The sequence below is a fragment of the Eublepharis macularius genome, chromosome 18 (assembly GCF_028583425.1).
Source record: "Eublepharis macularius isolate TG4126 chromosome 18, MPM_Emac_v1.0, whole genome shotgun sequence".
Taxonomy (NCBI): domain Eukaryota; kingdom Metazoa; phylum Chordata; class Lepidosauria; order Squamata; family Eublepharidae; genus Eublepharis; species Eublepharis macularius.
The window spans coordinates 3,611,511-3,636,047 of record NC_072807.1 but is presented as its reverse complement, the minus strand read 5'-3'; the positions used below and the strand labels follow the sequence as shown (position 1 = coordinate 3,636,047).

Genomic DNA, 24,537 nt, shown 5'->3' with positions numbered 1-24,537 from the left:
AACTGAACATCAAGAAGACAAAAGTAATGACTACTGAGGAATTACACAATTTTAAAGTTGAGAATGAGGAAATTGAAATTGTCCAAGATTTTCTATTCCTTGGCTCAATCATCAACCAAAAGGGAGACTGCAATGAAGAAATCAGAAGAAGATTGAGACTTGGAAGAGCAGCTGTGAGGGAGCTAGAGAAGATCCTTAAAGATAAAGGTGTCTCTCGGATCCAAGATCAAGATCAGGTCTTGCCAAGTATTTTCCCCAAGCACTTCACTGCATCACTCAGGTGTGTTAGTTAAAGTTACTTTATTAAAAAAGAATACCAGTATCAAGATGGTCAGACAGGATCATTGGCTGAAGTGACGCAAGGTAGCAAAGCAAGATTAATTACAGGGCGAAGTCCCCGCCCCCAATGGGAAAGAAAGTCCATTCGGATTTTGGCACGCTGAGCCAGGGAAGAGGGAAAGGATGAGCTCTGCTCAGTCTCTCAGGAGGTTGGTGCGGTCTCGGCTGGAACTTCAAGGCCATGTTTTCAGGCCGACCAAGAAATTGTAACCAAAACACCTGCAAGATAAGCAACTAGCAACCAGTCAGCAAAACAGGTTCCCGCTGCATGTTCTCAGAGGTACACTACACACTGCAGCAAGAAATTCATAACACATGGCATATATGCTGGAGGCATATTTGACATCCAGACTGTGGTATTCCTCATTAATATGTATAGATGTGAAAGCTGGAGAGTGAAGAAAGCTAACAAGAAGAAAAGGGATTCATTTGAAATGTGTTGCTGAAGGAGAGTTTTGCAGATACTATGGACAGCCTGGAAGACAAATAAGTGGTTACTTGTCAGTCCTTGGCAGGTAGAATCCCTAAGTTCTCCACAACAAACACACGGGTGTATTGGTTGAAGTAACTTTATTAGAGATCCATCAAGTACAAGGTGCTCAGACAGCTGAATTGGCAGAAGTGATGTAAATGGGGTTGGTGAAGTTAGTTATAGGGAAAGTTCTCGCCATCAGGATAAGGACCGTTAAAGTTTTGGGTGCGAAAGAGCCAGGGGAGGTTAAAGGGAGAAGCTAGGTTTAGCCTAGACAAAACAAAGAATGAAATCATCTCAGTTCCCAAGAAAGATACATTTCGAGCTGGCCGCAGCCAGCTTTCAAGGACACTTGCTGGAGACGCCGGGAAAGAGAAAGTAAATACTTGTGAGATAACCTACTGTCTCAACATCAATAAGAAACTTCTTATGCCCTCAGAGGACCAGCACATAACACAGAATACATTCATGGCAGATATGCAAACAGGCATATATGACATACTGCCCTCCCCAAGAAGGTCTCCCCCCTCATACTGGCACCGGTTTGTTAGGGTAAGCTTTGTGAAATTTGTTTTGGGGCTGAAGCTTTTACCCATTCCCTTTGACTTTCATCAAAATGCACCCAACGAATCAAATAGAACAGTTCTCCCCACTTCCATTTTGATTCCAGGATTTCTTTCACTTCATGATGGAGCTGTCCATCCACTACGGGGGGGGGGGACTCCGCGGCCCGGATGCTACTTATCAGGTTGGGGAGCTTTCTTCAGGAAGCTCAAATGAATACCGAGTGGACATTTTTTCAAGTTCTTAGGTAAATTTACCTCTACCGTTACCTCATTGATTATTTTCTTGACCTGAAATGGACCTAAGAATTTCCACCCCAGTTTTTTACTGGGTTGCTCCCCTCTGAGATGTTTAGTGGAGATGTACACATAATCTCCCACTTGCAGTTTCCATGGGATAGACTTTTTTGTCTGCGTATTTTTTGTAATCCTCTTTGGCTTTTTCCAGATACTTTTTAATTATCCCCCATTTAGTTGTTAAGTTAGACCACCATTCTCCCAGATTCCCTGGAAAAGTTGTTGGCTGGGGTTTTCAGAAATGGCTTTGCTGTGCCCTCATATCCATGGTCTATCATGAAGGGGGAGGCCCAGAAATCAGCCCAGTTGTCTTGCTGGTACCTTATGTAGCATCGTAAGAACTGTTCCAGCACTTGATTAACCCTTTTGGTTTGCCCATCGTTCTCAGGATGATGGGCGGAGCTAATGCCTTGTTCAATCCCTGCTACTTGCAGTAGCTCCTGACAGAAGTTGGCAACGAACGGGACTTCCCTGTCGGAAATTACCTTATCTGGAAATGAGTGCAGTCTGATCATGTATTGCATAAATAGGGTGGCTAGTTTCTCTGCAGTTGGAATTTTGGAGTATGGAATGAAATGAGCATGTTTAGAGAACAAATCAACTACCACTAAAATTACAGTTTTTCCCTTCGATGTGAGGAGGTCAGTAATAAAGTCCATTGAGACCACAGCCCATGGGCGGGAGGGGGTTTCTAATGGTTGCAGAAGACCCGGCAGTTTACCCTGTCTGCTCTTCCCCATCAAACATACTTGGCAAGTGGATACATACTGAGAAATGTCCTTTCTCATGTTTGGCCACTAAAATTGTCTCTGTACCAGATGCAATGTTTTTAAATACCCAAAGTGGCCAGCTAATTTAGAATCATGACATTGTTTCAGCACCTCTCACCTTAAACTGGCTGGAACATACCATTTCCCCTGTCGATACCTGCCGCCCCCTTCTCCCCGCTGTAGTTCGTCTTTGGGTAGGGCATCTCCTTTCTCTGCTTCCTCTTTGACTCTGTCTTCCCAGTTCATGGATGGAGCATTCTGCTTTAATTGTTTAGCTTAGCTCCAGGTGGTCACTGCCCCCCCCGAATTGGGCTGGCGAAAATATTATGTCTATTACTTCTTCTCTCTGGCTGTCGTGTTGGGGCATGCGTGAGAGGGCGTCTGCCAGGAAGTTAGATTTGCCAGGGAGGTGTTTCAGTGTAAAATTAAATTTAGAGAAGGACATTGCCCACCGGAGATGTTTGGCGCGTAGTTTACGTGGGGTGCGCAGTGCCTCCAAATTTTTATGATCAGTCCAAACCTCAAATGGCACTTTAGCCCCCTCCAGCCAATGTCTCCATGTGCATAGAGCTAATTTAATGGCCGAAGCCTCTTTATCCCATACCGTCCAATGGCGTTCAGGTTCAGATAATTTTTTTGATACATAAACGCAGGGGTGTAATTTTCCATCATCATCTGCTTACAAAATAAACCCTGCCCCCCATTACCACGTCGCTTGCATCCACCTGCACAATAAATTTCCAGTTCTCATCTGGGTGCCGCAGGACCGGCTCGGAGGTGAATAGGGTTTTTAGGTGCTCAAAAGCCTCTTGGCACTCCTTAGTCCAACCCAATTTAGCACTGGGCTTCACCCCTTGCGGCCCCTTCCCTTTGGTTTTTAGTAAGTCAGTTAGTGGCAAAGAGATCTGGGCAAAGTTCTTTATGAGGGGTCTGTAGAAGTTAGCAAAACCCAGGAATGATTGCAACTGCCTTCTGGTTTTGGGGGGGTCCCACCCCACCACCGCTTGTATTTTAGCGGGATCCATTTTTAATCCATGCCCCAATATTCTGTACCCCAAAAAGTCCAACTCCTCTTTGTGGAATTCACACTTGGACAGTTTCACCAGCAGGTGGTTGTCCCTCAGGGTTTTTAATACCCACCGCACTAGTTTCACATGGGACTCATGATCTTGTGAATAAATCAACACATCATCAAGGTAAACAACCACGCCCTTGTACAGGTGTTTGTGAAATACCTTGTTAATTAAATTTATTAAAAAAACCAATGCCCCTTGTAATCCGAATGGCATGACTCTGTATTTGAATTGTCCCAAAGGAGTGTTAAACGCGGTTTTCCATTCATCTCCTTCCCTTATTCGTACTCAGAAGTACGCATCTCTTAAATCCAGTTTAGAGAAGATTTTTCCTTGGGACACCACGCCCAGCAAATCTCGGATCAAGGGGAGGAGGTAAGCGTTGGACATGGAGACAGCATTAATCCCCCTGTAATCAGTACACAGTCTCAAACCCCTGTCCTTTTTTTCCCGAAACAACACAGGTGCAGCATGAGGGGAACTAGCCGGGCAGATGAATCCTTGTGCCAAATTTTCATCACTGACCTTCCACAACTCCTCTCATTCCCCTGGGCTCATTGAGTATAATTTTCCTTTTGGAAGCTTTTGCCCTGAGATTAGTTCTATAGCAGTCAGTAGCTCTATGGGGGGGGGGGAGTTCATCAGCTTCCTTTTCATCAGATTCTTGGTTTAAGTCCTGGTATTCAGGGGGAATTTGCTCTATCTCTTCTTGAGTTAATAGGGCGCTCTCAGGGAGGCAGGGTGCGCCTTGCCCCACTCTGGCTTCCAGACATGATTTTGGCATTCCCCCCCCCCCCACAAAACACAGTTCTCCCATTTTCCACTTCACAAACAGGTCATGATCCTATAACCACCTTATCCCCAACACCAAAGGGAACTTACAACAAAAGTTCTGGCTTCCCAGTGATTCCCCATCCCTACTGGGACAAGTTCAGTTTCCACATTAGCTGGGGCCCCTTTCATTCGAGACCCATCCATCTGCTCAAATACTATGGGGTAGCACAGTTTACATACTTTCAGCCCCAACCTAGTGACTAGGGCTGGAGCAATCAAATCCCGAGTGCATCCAGAGTCAATTAACACCCACACTTGGATGTGAGTCCCCCTCAGGGGGCTGACTAAAGTCACTGGCATGTACAATAAGGCCCCTTTTGGTTTCACCTCTTGCAGTGCTGGTTCCTTCGGGACCTGACGGTGGGGCCTCCTTATGACAGGTCCTTGGCATTTCCCGTTGGTGGGGTTGGAGCCTCCTCTGACGGGTCTCCACTCGACCCCTCCGAACCCTCCATCGCCTGGAGCCCTCTTGCCACTTTACTTCTTTTCTTGGGGGCCTTTTTAGGCAGTTTGCCTGTTGGGGCTGCGGCTTTCTTTGTCACTCGGCTCCTCTCCACTGGTTCTCTTTGCCCTCCCAGGCATTCGGCAGTGTAATGCCCCACTCCCCCACACTGTAGGCATAGGCCCTTCTTCATTCAGATGGCCCACTCCATGTCCAGGGAGCAGAGGCTGAGGGCTCTCCTCTCTTTCCCTTCTGCTCCAAAGGGCGGTTTCTTGGTTGTCCCCTGGTGCTGCATCTTCAATAGGTTTACTACTTGCTCCCGGTTTTTCACCTCACAGGTGATCAAATCAAGCCTGAATTCTCCCTAGAATCTAAAATGACAAAACTGAGGCTATCATACTTTGGTCACATCATGAGAAGACAAGATTCTCTGGAAAAGTCAATAATGCTAGGAAAAGTAGAAGGCAGGAGGAAAAGAGGAATACCCAAAACGAGATGACTTGACTCAATAAAAGAAGCCATGTCCTCCAGTTTGCAGGATCTGAGAAAGTCTGTTAATGATAGGATGTTTTGGAGGTCTTTCATTGATAGGGTCACCACAGGTTGGAGGCAACTTGATGGCATATAACAACAACAAGACTCCACTTCTAACGCTGTCCCTTTCCTCAGGTTTCAGAGGGGGAGAAACCAGAGGGTTACAAAGATAGACAGGTCAGGGCATCTGTTTACTCCTTTACTGCCCTGAACTATCCTTTGATGTGTAGATTGCTAATCTCAGGACTTCCTCCGCAGGAACAGATCAGTAGATAAGAATCTATTTCTCCACTTTCCTATCAAAGTATGAAATTCCTATAATAAAGAACTCTTACTTCTTTTCTAAAACTTAGGCAAGTGTGTTATTTTCTCTTTCACACTCACACCAGCCAGCATGCTCTAACCACTCATCATCACGTTTTCTCTGTAATCAATGCTACTCTGTTAAGGAACAGTTTCTGTTCCTTTGAATAGGGAAAAGTGAGTCTCTAATTTATTTTACTTTTCAGTTACTTTATTGTTACATTGTATTTTGGAAATAGAACACTGGGAAAGAGTAGACTCTATGTTTCCTTGTTGAAATAGCTTTGTTTGTTTGCTTGCTTGCTGTTTTGGAGGGGGAGCTGGGTGTGGGAGAACAGTTAATTTTTTCATGGTAGTGGAGGGGGGCTGCTTCAGCCACTACTAAGATCCTCTTTCAATTTCCATTTCATTTTTAAATGGAGAGGTGGTATCTATTGCAGAAAAGGACAATTCCTAAAATGGCAGCCTGAGTGCTGTCTCTCTGAAGTAATGAGAAAGCCCATCTGCATGAAAAAGATTGGGGGGGATGCAGATCAGAGGCCTTTTTAAAATTTCCTTTTGCCCTGTGTGCAGCCCAGAGAGAACTTTGGCAAGGAATGTGCACTTAATTATGTGATTCGGTTAATAATGTGTTCTGAATGTCTGTGTTTTTAAGGTGGAGTTTCTAAGCAGTATGCTTAGAAAGCAAGGTATATATAATCCTAGGTAGTATAACTGTGAGTTTTCTTTGGGGTCGTGACTAGCACTGTTCTGAATTGCCTCAAAATGTGCTTGTATAGGATATGAGTTTGAAATGAGAAGAAGGAGATTGCTACTGCTCTGAACTCTGTACATTGCTCAGAAATTGAGTGCACAGCAACTGTTTTGTATTCTGCCCTGGTTCAGACTTCAACCACACATTTACCAAATGAAGGCAACTGTGATGCCACAATTTAGTAAATTTCGGTACTAAGTCATCCTTATGAATAAGGCAGAATCAAGACTGCTGTAAATGAACGTCCAGGAAAACTTTTAAAATGTTCCCCTACAAGCTTTTCTGTGTTGCCTTTCTTAGTGTCAAATTTGTGACCATTAGTTTGTCCTATACATGTGGCATGTATATTTGTAGATCTTAAAGTGGCTATCCTAAAAGCGAATTTCAAAAACAGGACACAGCAGGAGATCGCTGAGATACCACTATAACCACTGGCCAACTCCTAGCCTTTCTTAGGTTTGGCCCAGCCCAAAGGCATTGTTAGGGGGGTCCCCGTGGGTGCCTGGGTCCCCCTAAATTTGTGGGGGGCCCTCCCTAAATCCCCCATGGCTCCGCCTCCATAGATACTGGCAATGGAATCCCCTCCCAGTGATGTCATTGGCTCTTCCCTATGATGTCACTGGGACTCGGTTCTTTTAAGGACTGGATATAGCAATGCCTCTGGCCCAGCCCCAGCCTGCCCCCCCCCAGGAAATTGGAAAGTCTATGCCCCTGGTCAGACTATAATTTCTTAATAATTGGAATAAAAATAATTTTTTAAAAAAGACTAGAATCTCAAGAGGCCAGGGTTGGAATCTAAGTTTCTACCCTGGTAGCTTACTGGGTGACCTTGGGGCAGTCATTCTCTCAGCCCAACTGACCTCACAGGGTGGTTGTTGTGAGATTAAAACGAAAAACAGGTGAACAATGTTTCCAAACCGCTTTGGGTCCTCATTGGGGAGAAAACTGGGATAGAAATAAATAAATGCAGGCATATGAAGCTCTCTTAATAAATCTCTGGAAATGGCTTTGATCCAGTAATGCATGGATGTAATGAAAAAGAATACTTATCATGTCATTTTATTTTGATTTTTAAATAAAATTGATTCAGAAGAATGCACTGTGTCTTGCACTCACAGAAAATATAGTAATGAGACCTTAGTTTTCACTTAGCACCCGTAGAATGTGAGAACTGATTTCAATACTCCTACCGCAGTGTCAGTTGCAGATCTCATCCACGGAATCCAACCTAATGTCCGCTTTAGGATTTTTTCTTTTGTTGAACTTTTTATATAAATGGTTAAAATCACTCCCGCCCCCATGTAAACATACTGTGCTTTGACTTGACACTTCATTCATCTCTCTGTGAACTTAAGCAGTACCCTTAAAGAATGCCCAAAGATGGCTTTGACTTCAAAAATAGATACGTAGGGGCTTGGATCACAGATTAGTAATCACTGTTGTTCTTGATATGTAAAACGTGTTCTCTGATTTGGCAGCCAGTTGATGACCGAGAAAAGGAGAAAGAGGAGAAGGGGAAAGGGAAAGGGAAGTCTGCTGGCAAGAAGGAGAAGCCCCCCAGTGCCAAGTCTGCTGGAAAAGGAGGGAAAGGGAAGAAGGCGTCGGATGCACAGCAGTTGTCAGCAACGGTTGTTAAAAAGGACACCAAGCTGAAGCGACGCGGAGAAGAGGACGACACGGATAAATACATTGGTGCGTAACCACAGAATGAGCCCCACATCTCGTGTTCAAGACACGTTCCAGAGACCTGTCTTTTCCGTGCGTTGTGCAGAGACAAACTGGAGTTTGCTACCAAGTGGATGTTCAGCGGGGAGCCATTGCCCCTCTAAACATATGATCCAGATGTATTGTGTGGTTTGTAATAAACTAAAATATATAAAGCCAATAGGCAACAAAATGAAAAAAGATGCCATATGATGACAGCAAAGGAAGAGTTTGCTGTATGTTTACTTAGAGATTTCACAGGACTTCTGTCTATCCTAATCGTATATTTTTAGGTGAGCTCCATTGATTTAAGTGGAATTAAGAGCCAAACTAGATGTTACACATGGCACGAGTCACCAGGGCAAACAAGACCCCAGCCCATTTTGGATCGGCAAAATGGTGTAGGAGAGAAGCCACTCTTCTCCCTGTACTGTGATCCTGAGCTGAATTGGGCCTCTCCACATTTGGGATCTTTGGTTCCCTGTCATGATGTTTGGCTGTGCAAATATCAGAGCTCCCTGACATGACTCGTGCCAGACATAATGGCTTGTTTGGATGTATATTCCAAATTGAAATGTTAGGATCACCATGTCTGGTAATTTTTCTCCCAGTATTAGGCAGAACCTGATCCCTATGTGTTTAGATGGATGTATAGAAAAACTTGTACTCACAGAGACAGTTTGGTGTTGTGGTAAGAGTGGCAGGGCTCTAATCTGGAGAGCCAGGTTTGATTCCCCATCCTCCACTTGAAGCCAGCTGGGTGACCTTGGGCTAGTCACGGCTCTCTGGAGCTCTCTCTGCCCCACCCACCTCACAGGTTGTTTTGTTGTGGGGATAATAATGACATACTTTGTAAACCGCTCTGAGTGTGCATTAAGTTGTCCTGAAGGGCGGTATATAAATCAAGTGTTAATATTATTAAATGAAGGAAGTTACACAAAAGGCCTTGTTTGAGGGCACATCTTCACAGCTACCAATGCTAGTATTTGTGCCAAGTCCTAGGCTGGGTTAATAAATGCCTGTAAAAGATAGCATGTGGTTAAACTGTGTGTGGTGCGTGAGCTCATGCACACTGCGTAATTATATTAAAACACATAGGAAGAATGGGGTGGTCTACTTCCAGATCATGTGACGGCAGTTTGGCTGCTGCCGCCGCACTGATAACTGCCCATCTCATTGAGTTCCTTATTTATTTATTTTTTTGCTCAATCAACATCAGTTAGAAAAGGGATTGTTTTTAAAAAGTTGTTATTGTTTACTTTGATTATATTTTCTTGAAATTTTCTATCAAACTTGAGTTGATATAAATCTAAGGAAGCTTTAAACAGAAAAAAATTAAAAATCAACATGAAACCGTTCTTTTAATTTCACATAATAAATTTTGCATGGCTTATGTGGGAAAGTCATAAAAACAAAATTATTTGTACCAGCATTATTTTGCAGAAACCTCCCAGATCAGGCCTTAAGAACCAGGCAGTCCAAGTGGGGGTTCCTGTGTCTTCTCCAGCAAGGAGCCCCCTTACAATACGGACCCCCTATAATGCAATCCTAAGTAGAATTACTCCAGTCTAAGTGATTTTAATAGGCTTAAACTGGAGTAACTAGGATTGCACTGTTCATTATGGTAAAAGGAATGTGGGAAAAGCCTTAGTATCCACCTTGAAAGTCTCACCCCATTGGGTGAGAGGCAAATGGACACAGAAAGGGCCCTGCTGGATCAGACAACTGGTCCATCTAGTCCGGCATCCTGTTTATCACAGGAACTAAGGAAAAGGATCTAACCTGATATCCTGGAGGCCCACAAGAGGAATGTAGAGATTCATCCTGTTTCTGCTCTCCCCCAGCAACTGGCATTCAAAGGTATACTGCCTCTGAGCATGAAGTCCTTTTGATTATCACAGCCAGGGCTTTTTTTCAGCAGGAACGCGGTGGAACGGAGTTCCGGAACTCTTGAAAATGGTCACGTGGCTGGTGGCCCGGCCCCTGATCTCCGGACAGAGGGGAGTTGAGATTGCCCTCCGCTGAGCAGCGTGGAGGGCAATCGAAACTCCCCTCTGTCTGGAGATCAGGGGGCGGGGCCACCGGCCACGTGGCCATTTTCTCCAAGGGCAACCCACTGAGTTCCACCACCTTTTCCTAGAAAAAAAGCCTTGATCACAGCCGAAGCAGTTGATGGACCTGTCCTCTATGAATGTGTGTGTATTCTTTTGAAAGGCATCTAAGCAGCTAATCATCACTACATCCTGTAGCAGTAAGTTCCACAGGTTAATTATGCATTCTATGAGAAAAGTGATTTTATTTGGTCTTTCCTGAATCTGATGGCCACCAGCTTCATTGAATGCCCTGCATTCTAGGATTCTGGAGGAAGAGCAGGTTCTTTCTAACCACTTTGTCCACCTCATGCATAATTTAATAATCCTCTGTCCTGTTCACCTTTAGTCATCTTTTTTCTAATCTGAAAAGCCCCAGACTTTTTTGCCTTAGAGAGACTGTGCTCCAGTCTCTTGAATGTTGTTTGTTTGTTTGTTGGATTTATATCCTGCCCTCTCTACAATTAGGCTCAGGGTGGGTCACAGCATCATAAAAACTGCAATTTAAAATACAATAAATAACAGTTAAAATCATTAAAAAATAAAATCAGATCTCGTTAAAAAGTGGTTGTTATTTTTTGCACCCTTTCCAGCTTTAGCTCTACATTACCTTTATGAGATGCTGTGACTAGCACTGTACACAGTATTTGAGATACGGCCACAGTGCTGATCTAGACAAGGGCTGTTTTATTGGCCATTTTATTTTCAGTCCCTTTCCTAATGACCCTTCGCATAGAATTTGCCTTCTTCACTGCTGCCGTGTGCTGAGCTGACATTTTCATTGAGCTATCCACCATGTATTGCTTTATACTTCCTAATGTTGAAGCTCACTTGCCACATTGATACTGATTCATCCAGTCTGGAGACATCCACTTGGAACATGTGCAATCTACTTGGATTTTCACTATGCTGGCAAATTTGGACACGCCTCTGCTCATTCCTGATTCCAAATAATTTAAAACGGAATAGCACTGTTTCTAATTCTGATACCTTCTCTGTGTTGTATTTGAGTAAGCGTCAAAGAGACTTTGTATGATGTTTTGGACAGATGATGAGCCAGATGATGGAGCGCAATATTATTTCCTACTTTGCGGTTTTCACCATCCACAACTCTTGCCTATCCTGTCTGAACTGGGAGTCAATGTTGGAAGCGTCATTAAAATTTCTTCGGACGATTACAGCCCCCTGCAGGCTTACCTGGAATCTGTTTCACTGCAAGAAGACCCTCAACTTGCACCAGAAGGTAAGAGAATTAACAGCAAAATGCCTTAATGATGAACACACACAACCTTCATTTTTGTGATTATTGTTTGCAAACATTTTTATTTATGCTTGCGGCATACTTCCTAACTTAAAAACTTCAGCGTCACTGTAGCTGTTTCTCTAGCCCTCAGTTCATTTCTTCTTTTTTGAACTGAGTCCGTCTCCTTGACTGAGGATGTAATTTGTGGAATGGGCTGGGCAGTACTACGATCTTACACTTTGTCCCAGATTGCCAAAATTAAGCTCAGAGCTCTTAAACTCAGGGTGGCTTACAGAGTGTGAGATTAGCACAATCAGTAGCAAGGACAAGGGCAGGCATTTCCATACAGTGTCAAGAACATTTCCATAAACCATGTCATGGGGTAAATGAATACAAGTTTACAAAGACATAGTGTGTGAATGAGTTCTCCTAAAGGTTTTACATAGAGGTTAAATAACATGGGAGATAAGATTGCGCCCTGCGGAATCCCACAAGATAGTTCCCATTCTGGAGCTAGCTGGTCTTCAACGGCAACCCTTTGAATCCGTTCCATGAGAAACGATTTAAACTGGTCCAGGGCACATCTTTGATGCCCGCTTCTGCTTCTAAACGCCTCAACAGGATGGCATGGTCTACTGCAGATAGATGCAGGAGGAGCAATAAGGAAGCATGGCCTTTGTCTATATTCAGGTGGAGATCATCCACTAACACTTTTATTTTAGCATAAGCTTTCGAGAATCAAGTTCTCTTAGGCATCTGACGAAGAGAACTTGATTCTCGAAAGCTTATGCTAAAATAAAATTGGTTAGTCTTAAAGGTGCTACTGGACTCTTTTTGATTTTGCTACCACAGACTAACACGGCTAACTTCTCTGCATCCACTAACACTAGCCCTCAAAAAGTCCAAATGTTCCTTAATTAGCATGCACATGCTGTCATAGACTGGTAGAAGCCTCCAGCAGCCAAAGCTAGCACATATGCACTAACCACAGGCTAATTGTGAATGGAGGGACCTAGGCATGAGGGAACTAAAGGAAAGTTAGCTTCCAGCCAGTCACTTCATCTCTGCCCTGACAACTGCATGTGGTTCCTATGCCAAATTGTGTGATTTGGGGTCTCCTGAACCACAATAGCAGAGAAATGTAGGGATGTGCACTTCGAGTTATTGATCTCGGTTTTTAACCCGGATAGGGCCCAATTCAGGATGCTTTGGCATTTTAAAATCAGCCTCAGCATTGCTGAAGTGATTTGAGAATGCCAAAGCAAAGCTTTCTGAAGTGTTTCAGAATGCTTCGTTAAGCTTCGCGTAGTGTGGAAGCAGTCTTTCCTTTGCCATTCCTAAGGAATGCCAAGAGGAAACAATGCTTCCGCTGCTAGTGGGGATTTCTAGGTGGCTGGGAGTGGCATTTTGCAAGCAAAATGCACCAAATTTGCAGGAGACCTACTCCTACCTGTCCTCTCAAGACCCCCCCCCCCCAAGTTTCAGGAAGATTGGTGCCCCTATCCACCACCGATCTCCATTGTTTCCTATGGGGAAAATGCGTAGGGTGTTCCTAGGTGGCTAGGAGTGGCATTTTGCAAGCAAAATACACTAAACTTGCAGGAGACCCTCTCTTAACCCTCCACTCATGACCACCCAAGTTTCAGGGAGATTAGGCTTCAGGGGGACCCTGTTACGGCCCTCCAAAGAAGGTGCCCCATCTACCTCCAATCCCCATTGTTCCCTATGAGGAAAACTAGGGGGCTCTCTAGGTGGCTGGGGGTGGCATTTTGCAAGCAAAATGGACCTGGATTTGACTAGACCTGGTGACTGCACCTGGAGGAGACTGGTTTGAGAAAGATATTTTTCTCTTTGGGAGGAGAAGGAATTTTTCTTAGTGTGATTCTCAAACGATTCTCTGGTGTGAAGTTGTTCCCCTTGCATCAGTTTGGTCATGGGAGAGGGGGGCTTCAGTTTACTTATTGTTGCAAGAGTGTCCCTTGCTTCATATGGTTTTGTGTATTTTAAATTTTTAAATGTGTGCCCTGGTAAATGTACGCTCTGTAATGTGTCCCCTCTAACAAAGGTAAGGATGAAAGGAGTTGTTTACAGCCATGCTGGTCCAAAACCAAAACCCAAGGAAACAATCTACACGAGGAACTCCAATGGGACACTGAAATGTATTGAAGCTGCCTTATGCTGCATGAGACTTTTGGTCCAGTGACATTGACTAAGGAAGCTACTTTCCAGAGTCCGAAGCAGAAATCTTCTCTAGGATGGCTGACTGCAAGATCATTTGCAACTGGAGGAACTAAGAAACCAGCGTCATTCTGCATGCAAGCCTTCACGGCCTCTCCTTACACATGCACACTTCTTTGTGTGTAAACCATAGATGCAAATATGAATCAGCCCAAGATATCATAGCCAGTTTGGTGTAGTGGTTAAGAGCACGGGACTCTAATCTGGAGAGCCGGGTTTGATTCCCCACTCCTCCACAAAGCCAGCTGGGTGACCTTGGGCGAGTCACAGTTCTCTTGAGCTCTCTTAGCCCCACCCACCTCACAGGGTGATTGTTGTGGGGTAATAATAACACTTTGTAAACCGCTCTGAGTGGGCATTAAGTTGTCCTGAAGGGCGGTATATAAATCGAATGTTATTAATGTTATAGGAAGTGAAGAGGAAATAAACCCTCTGAGGAGCGATCTTTGCTGGCTCTGTAGAAAGGGGAAACTGACAGAGCCTTCTGATCGCTTTTAAAACTCAGCTTCCCAGCTAACATTGCGACTCCCTTCAAGTGCGCATCCTTGTGTAATTCGTCTCTTGTAGTTTAGCTGTTAGAGACCCAGGTTTGAATCCGAACTCTTGTCATAGAATCTCACTTGGTGACCTTGGAACTCTCACGCTCTCTCATCCTAACCAATCTTACAGGGTTGTTGTAAGGATAAAATGGAGAAGAGAGGAATGATGTAAGACACCTTGGGTCCCCACTGGGGAGAAATGTGGGGTATAAATGAAGTAAGTGAATGAATAAATAAACTAGTTTCATGTTGTTGCACTCGTAGTTATTGAAGCTGAAAAAAAGAAGAAGGAACAAGCAGTTAAGGATCTGAAATACTTCTGGAAGTACTTGGAATCCATTCTGAACAGTGGGAAGCCAGGATCGAACCTTTTTCAGATTGCTAGACTCCACCACCTCATCCAGGAGTCAACCTTTCCAGCTGACTGGACTAATAATGATATGATGGTTCGTAACTTTGTCCTTTTTAGAGGGATTTTTTGGCCATTCTTAGCAAATTACAGTTGTGTTCTCTCTCTCCTCCTCCTCATAACAACAAAACATTGAACAGATCATTAACCAGGATATAATTTTCGGATTTTTCAAGTTCATTTCCTAAACTAGCATACTCTTGTGCTCTATATTAGCTACTCAGAACCATTCATAGCTCCAGTAAGCCATTCCATCCCCTGGCTGCTAAGCTGGCTCTCTCCCTCCTCCCAAAGCGAAGGAGGATCTCTCCTTGGTCTTTCCATAGCACTCCTGGCTTTCCAGCACTCTGGTCAGTTGGCCATGTTTGCTTCTGTGCAGAGCTAAATCTGGAGCAAAGAACAGTCCTTTGATCCAGGTAAGGTATCCCTTTCTTCGCAAAACAGAAACTCCCACATCAGAGTTCTATGCAGTGGATGGCGAGAAGGAAACACACTAGCTTCACTTGTGGTTGGCTTTGAACTTACAGTCTTTGTTGAGCTTCATGTACAACTCCACATGGGATGGGATGTCATGCGCTGCTGAGTGACAAAAAAATCAAAAAGAGATGCTATAGTGCAGAAAGCTTTCTTGCAACTCTTCCGTTTGGGAGAATCAGGGTTATTCGGGGGAATCCAGTGTTAAAGGCATTCCAACCCAAACGGACAAAATCATCTACATTGTGTTGAGTATACTCCTTGTGTGGAAGAAAACTCATTGCCTCAAAGCTCACTGGCTGCAGCCCCATATTGCTGGTGGTTGTGCTGTCAGTTGACTATAGCAATAATTGGCAGCTGGATTTTCCTGTGCAGATAAGCCAGTCTGGTTGCAGATGATCATTAAAGTGCTGTGGCAGTCATGGATGCAGCCCAGGTCTGTGCTCTGCACTTAAACCCAGTCTTTATCTTCTCTTATATAGCTTGAATTTGGAACAGAGATCTTTGAAAGCATTGCCTGCTTAATGTACGACTGCCTGGACTGGAGAAGGCAGCATCAGCACTACTTGAAATCTACCAGATTTATTAATGTACCTGTCACAGAAAAGAAAAGCAAATCGGCACTAGCTGAGGTGAGATACTACACCTAGGCAAAGAGGCAGGAAACATGTTTATATGGAACTGTACCAGGCTGAATACTGATGATGGGACAAGAGGGAAATGGGGAAAGCAGTGGAAGAAGTAGCAAGGAACCAGAATAACATCACACTGTAATAAGAACATAAATAAACAGTGTAATTATATTAAAAGAACAGAAATAAACAACGTAATTATCCTAATATATAAAAGGGAACCTGTGTTGCGGATGAATAATTTTTTATCCTGGCACAGGCGCAGTGAGTCATCTGCAACACTGCACCTGCACCAGGAAAAGCCCGGAGAAGCAGCCCTCCCAAAGGAGGCCTCTGGAGGACTGCACCAGTGTGGCAGCCTTCTCCGTTGCTGCGGGGTCGAGGAGGCCACCACTGTGGTGGGAAGGCCTGGCGTGGTGGCGCGGCCCTGCGGAGTCCCGAGAAGGCCCAACGTGGCAGCCCAGCCCTCCCGAGGCCATTTTCTAGAGCCTGTTGATTTTACAATGGGCTTGGTTGCTAGTATTAAAATTAGTGAAAGCTGCTGTAGCACTGTGGTTAAGTGGTTTGGTTGCGAATCAGCACTCCACTGGTTCAAATCCCACTACTACCATGAGGACAGTAGGTGGCCTTGGGTAAGCCACTCCTCTCAGCCAAAGCTCCCCAGCTGTATTGTGGGGATAATAATAACACTAACTTGTTCACCGCTCTGGGTGAGGCACTAATCTGTCTAGAAGAGCGGTATATAAGTGCAGTTATTATTATTATTATGTGAACAAATCCACCAAGCATTAATATTACAAAGATACAATTGATGACACTGTTATAGTAACTCATTCACAATGTCAGCAGCTCACCTTGTAACCTAGCATATTTTCGGCTTTTCTATTGACATCTAGGGATGTGCGTTTCGGCATTCAGAATGCCGAAAGAATGCCGAAACAAAAGTGTTTCGGCTTCTTTCGGGGAATGCCGAAACGTTTCGGGGAATGCCGAAACGTTTCGGGTAGCCGAAAGAAAAAAGCCGAAACGTTTCGGGATTCTTTCGGCTTTCTTTCGGCTTTTCTATGGGAAAATGCCTCCGTCTTCCAGGACGCCTGGAGGAGGCATTTTCCCACCGAATAAGCCCAAAATTGGTGGAGACCTTCCTCTAACCCTTCTCTAACAACCACCCAAGTTTCAGACAGATTGGACTTTGGGGGGCCATGTTATGGCCCCCCAAAGCAGGTCCCCCCATCCTCCCTTAAGAAAGCGAAGGAGCAGCATATTGTTAGCATGCTGCTGCTGATCTTTCTTCATTATTTCCTATGGGGAAAAAATGAAGAGGCAGGCTTCCTTTGCCAGGGGTGGCATTTTGCATGCAAAATGCCCCCCAGCCCTCAGGGGCCCTTCTCCCACCCCTCCTCCCACCCCCCACCAAGGCTCAGCCTGCTCCCACTTGGGGGGGCCATTTCATGGCCTCCCCAAGTAGGTGCTCTAATCTCTACCACTGACAGCTGGGGGAGGCTTGTGTTGCCAGGGGTGGCATTTTGCATGCAAAATGCCCCCCAACCCTCTGGGGCCCTTCTCCCACCCCTCCTCCCACCCCCCACCAAGGCTCAGCCTGCTCCCACTTGGGGGGGCATTTCATGGCCTCCCCAAGTAGGTGCTCTGCTCTCATCTCTACCACTGACAGCTGGGGGAGGCTTGTGTTGCCAGGGGTGGCATTTTGCATGCAAAATGCCCCCCAGCCCTCTGGGGCCCTTCTCCCACCCTTCCTCCCACCCCCCACCAAGGCTCAGACTGCTCCCACTTGGGGGGGCCATTTCATGGCCTCCCCAAGTAGGTCCTCTCAGCCCCTAAAGTCCACCCCTTACAGCCCCACACAAACCCAATTCCCCCCCAGCTGCCACACACAGACCCAAATCCCCACATTAGCCCCTCACAGACCCAAATCCACCCCCACCTGCCCCACACCCATAACCCCAGGAACAGGCTGGCAAAGGCCAGCCCTCTCCCTTTGTTCCCTATGCTGGGAACTTCTAAACTCTCTTTCCCTGGGCAATTCTGCACAGCCCAGGGGTGCCACAATGGTGGGCACACTTCTGAGTGCCAGCTGGTCCCTGTGAAAGAGCACCTGAACCACAGACACCCTCCCTCAAATTCCCCCACCACCTACAGAGATGGCTGGCCAGCCAGCCCCATTGTTCCCTATGATGGGAACCAACTGCACAACAAAGAATAAAACAAGAACAACACAAAATAAAGTTTTAAATTTTTTTTTTCTCCCTTCCAAAGTACAAGTAGGCAAAGCATTATGACACATTACACCAGCAGTCCCCCACACAGAAAAATAACACAACTCACTTAACATCAGAGAATCACAAAGCATGATTCCTGTCAAAAACACTTTATTTCTTGAACAGCTTTAGGTTACACAGCAGGGGGGAACACCAAAGGGCATGGCAGCACTATCTTACACAAAAATAACACAACTCACTTAACATCAGAGAATCACAAAAACACAATTCCTGTCAAAAACACTTTATTTCTTGAACAGCTTTAGGTTACACAGCAGGGGGGAACACCAAAGGGCATGGCAGCACTATCTTACACAAAAATAACACAACTCACTTAACATCAGAGAATCACAAAAGCACAATTCCTGTCAAAAACACTTTATTTCTTGAACAGCTTTAGGCTACACAGCAGGGGGGGGGGGACACCAAAGGGCATGGAAGCAGTATCTTACACAAAAATAACACAACTCACTTCACATTAAAGAATCACCCCAAAAAATAGCTGTCAAAAGCACTTTATTTCTGTAACTGCTTTAGGTTACACAGTAGGAAGGCACCGCAGAGCAGGAAAGCAGTGTACTACGCAAAAATAACACAACTCACTTCACATTCAGAGAATCACACAAACACAATTGCTGTCAAAAACGGTGAAGTGGGTTGTATTATTTTTTGTAGTACATTGCTATCATGCCCTGTTGTGCCCTCCTACTGTGTAACCTAAAGCTGTTCAAGAAATAAAGTGTTTTTGCCAGGAATTGTGTTTTTGTGATTCTCTGATGTTAAGTGAGTTGTGTTATTTTTCTGTGTGGGGGACTGCTGGTGTAATGTGTCATAATGCTTTGCCTACTTGTACTTTGGAAGGGAGAAAAAAAATTTAAAACTTTATTTTGTGTTGTTCTTGTTTTATTCTTTGTTGTGCAGTTGGTTCCCATCATAGGGAACAATGGGGCTGGCTGGCCAGCCATCTCTGTAGGTGGTGGGGGAATTTGAGGGAGGGTGTCTGTGGTTCAGGTGCTCTTTCACAGGGACCAGCTGGCACTCAGAAGTGTGCCCACGATTGTGGCACCTCTGGGCTGTGCAGAATTGCCCAGGGAAAGAGAGTTTAGAAGTTCCCAGCATAGGGAACAAAGGGAGAGGGCTGGCCTTTGCCAGCCTGTTCCTGGGGTTATGGGTGTAGGGCAGGTAGGGGTGGATTTGGGTCTGTGAGGGGCTAATGTGGGGATTTGGGTCTGTGTGTGGCAGCTGGGGGGGAATTGGGTTTGTGTGGGGCTGTAAGGGGTGGACTTTAGGGGCTGAGAGGACCTACTTGGGGATGCCATGAAATGGCCCCCCCAAGTGGGAGCAGTCTGAGCCTTGGTGGGGGGTGGGAGGAAGGGTGGGAGAAGGGCCCCAGAGGGCTGGGGGGCATTTTGCATGCAAAATGCCACCCCTGGCAACACAAGCCTCCCCCAGCTGTCAGTGGTAGAGATGAGAGCAGAGCACCTACTTGGGGAGGCCATGAAATGCCCCCCCAAGTGGGAGCAGGCTGAGCCTTGGTGGGGGGTGGGAGGAGGGGTGGGAGAAGGGCCCCAGAGGGTTGGGGGGCATTTTGCATGCAAAATGCCACCCCTGGCAACACAAGCCTCCCCCAGCTGTCAGTGGTAGAGATTAGAGCACCTACTTGGGGAGGCCATGAAATGCCCCCCCAAGTGGGAGCAGGCTGAGCCTTGGTGGGGGGTGGGAGGAGGGGTGGGAGAAGGGCCCCTGAGGGCTGGGGGGCATTTTGCATGCAAAATGCCACCCCTGGCAAAGGAAGCCTGCCTCTTCATTTTTTCCCCATAGGAAATAATGAAGAAAGATCAGCAGCAGCATGCTAACAATATGCTGCTCCTTCGCTTTCTTATGGGAGGATGGGGGGACCTGCTTTGGGGGGCCATAACATGGCCCCCCAAAGTCCAATCTGTCTGAAACTTGGGTGGTTGTTAGAGAAGGGTTAGAGGAAGGTCCCCACCAATTTTGGGCTTATTTGGTGGGAAAATGCCTCCTCCAGGCGTCCTGGAAGACGGAGGCATTTTCCCTTAGAAAAAAGCCGAAAGAAAGCCGAAATAATGCCGAAAGAATCCCGAAAGTCGAAAGCCGAAAGAGATTCTTGTTTCGGCTTTCGGCTTTAACGATAGAGAATCTTCTTTCGGCTTTCTACTTTCGGCTATAGCCGAAAATTTTTGGCTTGCACACCCCTATTGACATCTGTATTGGTTTCATTGAGTGTACTTTGTTTTTGAATGAGTTGCTATAACAATGTCCTCAGTTATATCTATGTAATATTAATGCTTGGTTGATTTGTTCACATAATATACACTATTATTTAATACTAGTATAAAAGCCTGTTGTGAGAAAAATACAATGGGCTCTAGAAAGGGGAGGGCGGGCAAGCGGGCATTGTCTCCTCCGTGACAGATCCTGGCTGGGTGAAGGCAGAGGATGGGCATTGCCACCTGCTCCGTGCCTGATTCCGGCAGGTTGAAGGGGGGCGGGCAATGCCACCTGCTCTGTTCCTGATCCTAGGAAGGTAGAGGGAGGGTGGGCATTGCTGCCTGCTCCATGCCTGATCCCAGCCAGGTGAAGGGGGGCGGTCATTGCCTCCTGCTCCCCGCCTGATCCTGGCTGGGTGAAGGGTGCAGACATTGCTACCTGCTCTGCTCCTGATCCCAGCTGGGTGAAGGCAAGGGGCAGGCATTACTGCCTGCTCCGCGCCTGATCCAAGCCTGGGCTTCCCGTTGCAGCGCACTCTCTGGAGGTGCACCAGGGTAGGAGGTTAGTTGTCAGGAATATGGTTTGCTTTTTATATAGTAGGATAATCACATACTTTATGTTCTCATTATAGTGCAGTATTATTCTTGTTCCTTGCTACTGTGGATGGGAGGCAAGATCAAGGGAAGGCCTTGGCATCTGTTCTCTCTTGGCCCTTCAGGACAACTGGTTGGCCTCTTTGTTAAGTTTGTATATCAATTACTATTATTCATCATTATTGTTAATAACATCAGATTTTTTGGCCATGGTATTTGTATACGCGGTTGTATCGAAACATCACAGACTGCTTCTCTTGCATTTCTTGGAAACCACTCCACACTATATCAACAACAATGCCCAGACATATTTCAGTGTCATCTGAGTGATCACTTCATGCAGCTGGAGAAGTGAGCACTGTTCAACAGCAACTCATTTTACAAAAGCTCTGTTAGTGTTTAAGGTACCACTGGACTGTTTGTGTTTGTTTTATAATTATTCCCAGGATAGGAATTAGGAACATCAGCAGTGAAAATGGATTACATGCTCCTTGAAAAGGGAAACTGAGAAAGAGGGAAAGGAAGAATAGGGCTGATTGAAAGAAGAGAAGGAAGCAAGCCACAGTGGGGAGGGATTCTGTTACCTGCACAATGCAGCGTTCCCTGGGCTGTCCTGTTGACAGATATGGCCTGGGAGTTTTATGCTCAGAATTTAATTCCCTGGTGTTCAGTGGCCTGATCGGCATGGGGACCACAGAGAGAGGGGACGCAAGCTTTCCCCCCTCCCATACCATTTTTCTAAACAGAGTTCAACTCACCAAGGCTATTTCATTCTGGGAATACAGCACAAAGTTTAATGAACAAAAATAAAAAGAGTATATCTTACCTGTTTTAGCATTCAGATTGCACCAGGGTAGAAAGTAATGGTGCAGATTGCCCTGTTGTGTGTTAAATGTATTGCACGTGAGAATTTCCGTATATGATGGTGTTTATTTTCTGTGATGGAAGTTTTGTCGGCCCCTGAGGAAGTGGAAGTCCTGTGAAACTAGCTGAATCATCAAGCCGGCAGCTTATAGGGCCAGGGGGTTCTGCGGAGCTCCCCATTTTTCTTTGGAATCCATCAACAAAGGAAGTTTGCATTCTACATTTTCTACGAGTTTCATCGACTCATCTTTGAAATAGACATCTCCGTTTTCTCATTGACCTTGGTTTACACCCCTTGGTCAAAGGAATAATTCTTTGGATGGGAGTCTCCAGAGCTTCTTTATAAGAAAAATTGGTTATGAGACTGCTTTATTACCTCTGTGGGACTCTCTTAAAGGGACATGGACCATTATTGATCATCCCCACTGTTTTGTTGGGACTTTCAGGTCTTTGCTTGTATAAATGTGTTGTTTAAAATGAGTGACTAGTTGTGCACTGAGCACTTCAATAGAATCCTTATTTTTTTGAAATAACCCCTGATTGTGCAATAATTTCTTTTCCTCAAGTGTTTTTAAAGTTCAGCATTACCTTAGTCATAATTGGGACTTCTCTCCAAAGATAAATAGCTTAGGTAAAAGCTTAATCCTTCCCATCTGGTGCCCAGCCAAGGAAAAGAGCAAGACAGAAGAGCAAGAAACATTTCTGTGCCATATTTCCACCCAGTTCAGGGTCCCCAGGTTGGCAAACATTTTGAACATTAAAACACCATTTAAAATACAAATGCACAACTTTTTAAAAACAAATAAAACATATAAACACATATAAAATCAAAACCAGGTAGGAAGGCTAATAACAGTTATTGGGGGTATGCTAAACAAAACAAGTGTTCACCTGCTGGAGGAAGACAACCATAAAGCGAGACAGACCAATAGCTCTGGGGAGGGAGTTTCAAAAGTTTCAGTGCCACAACTGAGAAGGACCTTTCTCAAGTTGCTCACCCCCACACCTAGCCTAAAATGCTAAGGGCACCTAAAGCACAGCCTCTGAAGAGGACCAGAGTGGTGTGGTAGGTCCATACAGGGTTGATGGGTCTTTGATGGGTAGTGGTTGCGGTGAGTGCCCTCAAGTCACAGCTGACTTATGGTGACCCCCCCCCGGTGGGGTTTTCATGGCAAGAGACTACCAGAGGTGGTTTACCGTTGACTGCCTCTGCATCCCTGGTCTTCAGTGGAGGTCTTCCATCCAATTACTAACCAAGGCTGACCCTGCTTAGCTTCTGAGATCTGACAAGATCAGGCTCCCCTGGGTTATCCAGGTCAGGGTGGTCTTTCAGGTATGCTCGCCCAAAGATGTATAGGGTTTAAAAGTCGATATCAGCACTTAGAATGGGGCACAGATATTAATTGGGAGCCAGTGCAGAAGGAACAAGACTGGAGTGATATGATCACTATGACTCGCTGCAGTCATCATTTTAACCCCAGCACTCTGTACCGACTATAGCTTCCAGACAGTCTTCAAGGGTAGCTTCATGTAGAGTGCATTGCAGTAGCCTAATCTAGATGTTATCAGGGTATGCACCACAGAGGCAAGATTTAGGATTTCTACAATACTGCACCTGAATCTAAATTAAAATCATGTCATGCATGAAAGACGTTAGACAGCAAAATGCATAATTAATTTCAGCTGATTTCATCCAAGTGTTTCAGTAGTAAGTGGGCTGAAGAGCAGGTGGCTGTACTGCCATTTTTCTTTTTATTGGTGTCTTTGTTTCGTTAGGGACATCCAACCGCTCCATCTGCACCTTCAAGGAAAAAACAGGCTGCAGAAGAACATATTCCAGCACCAGTTTTAACAACAGGTATAGTGTGAAGTTCCTTGAGTCACTATCTGATAATTGCCAGTGTAGAGGAAAAAGAATTACTTGAGGGGCATAGGCAAAAACGTGTAACCTGATACTGGTAGCATTGGGAGGAAGGAGTCTTTAGCATTTCTGACTCATCCCTATGCCCTGAACCTTAGATAAGATTTCTAGATGCCATGAAAGCCAGTTCCTCCCCACTGGCAGTTGAAAAGGACCTGTTCATGGCCACGTCTCCTGAGAAGTCCCACACGGGATCTACCTACGTGCAGGCCAGCCATGGACGTTCTAAAGCTCCTAGAGGTGCTCACCTAGGTTTTTTGTGTACTTTCCCACCAGGCATAGCTATAAAAGGTGGGGTGCGCAGCTTCCTCCCTTGGTTCTTCTTTCTCTGTCACTAAAGAATGACATCTCTTTTCTCTGCTCCTCGGATCCACCGTGCTTTATGCGAGTTAGGGCCTTCAGTTCCATGGCTTCGAAGGACGTGCACAACAAATGCCTCTTCTGTTGGGCAAAGGCCATGACACCTTGCAGTGTGTGGTCTGCAAACAAGTCACACCCAAAGCACGCCAAGAAAGGGCATCGCAACTCAAACTTGTCCTCCCAGCATCATTGTTAGCTCATAGTGATAGTACTGAAATAAACGTTGTTAGTGTTTAAGGTGTCATTGGACTTTTTTTTTGGAAAGCAGTACCAGGCTGGAAGATTCTCAGTCTTTTCCGTGCCTCCAGGATCTTACATTTAAACTAGACATGCGAGGAACCAGTCCTGCAAGTGTTCAATCCTCTTCTCTCTGATCAGGCATCAGTCTGCTCTGAACTGTGCATCTCAAGAATGTTACGTGCCTTTTGATTGCTCTGACAAGATGTGCTAATCTTTGACTTTCAGGACTGAGTACAGTTTCATGCAGAATACCATTTCTCTCTCCCAACCACTTTTCCAGGGAAAAAAATCTTTAAAAGTAAAATGTTATCTTCATATTGTCTCAGGAATTCTAAATTTAT

At 45.3% G+C, this 24,537-nt stretch overlaps 1 protein-coding gene across 1 annotated transcript in view; it reads left to right on the top strand.

Annotated features, from left to right (window-relative positions):
- The window catches only part of SPAG17 (sperm associated antigen 17), a 149,696-nt gene that overhangs the window by 24,511 nt on the left and 100,648 nt on the right, over positions 1-24,537 (top strand). Inside the window, 5 exon segments of the mRNA XM_055002920.1 lie at positions 7,860-8,073; positions 11,224-11,418; positions 14,460-14,641; positions 15,561-15,710; positions 23,452-23,533. Of these exon segments, the coding sequence (XP_054858895.1) occupies positions 7,860-8,073; positions 11,224-11,418; positions 14,460-14,641; positions 15,561-15,710; positions 23,452-23,533 (823 nt within the window).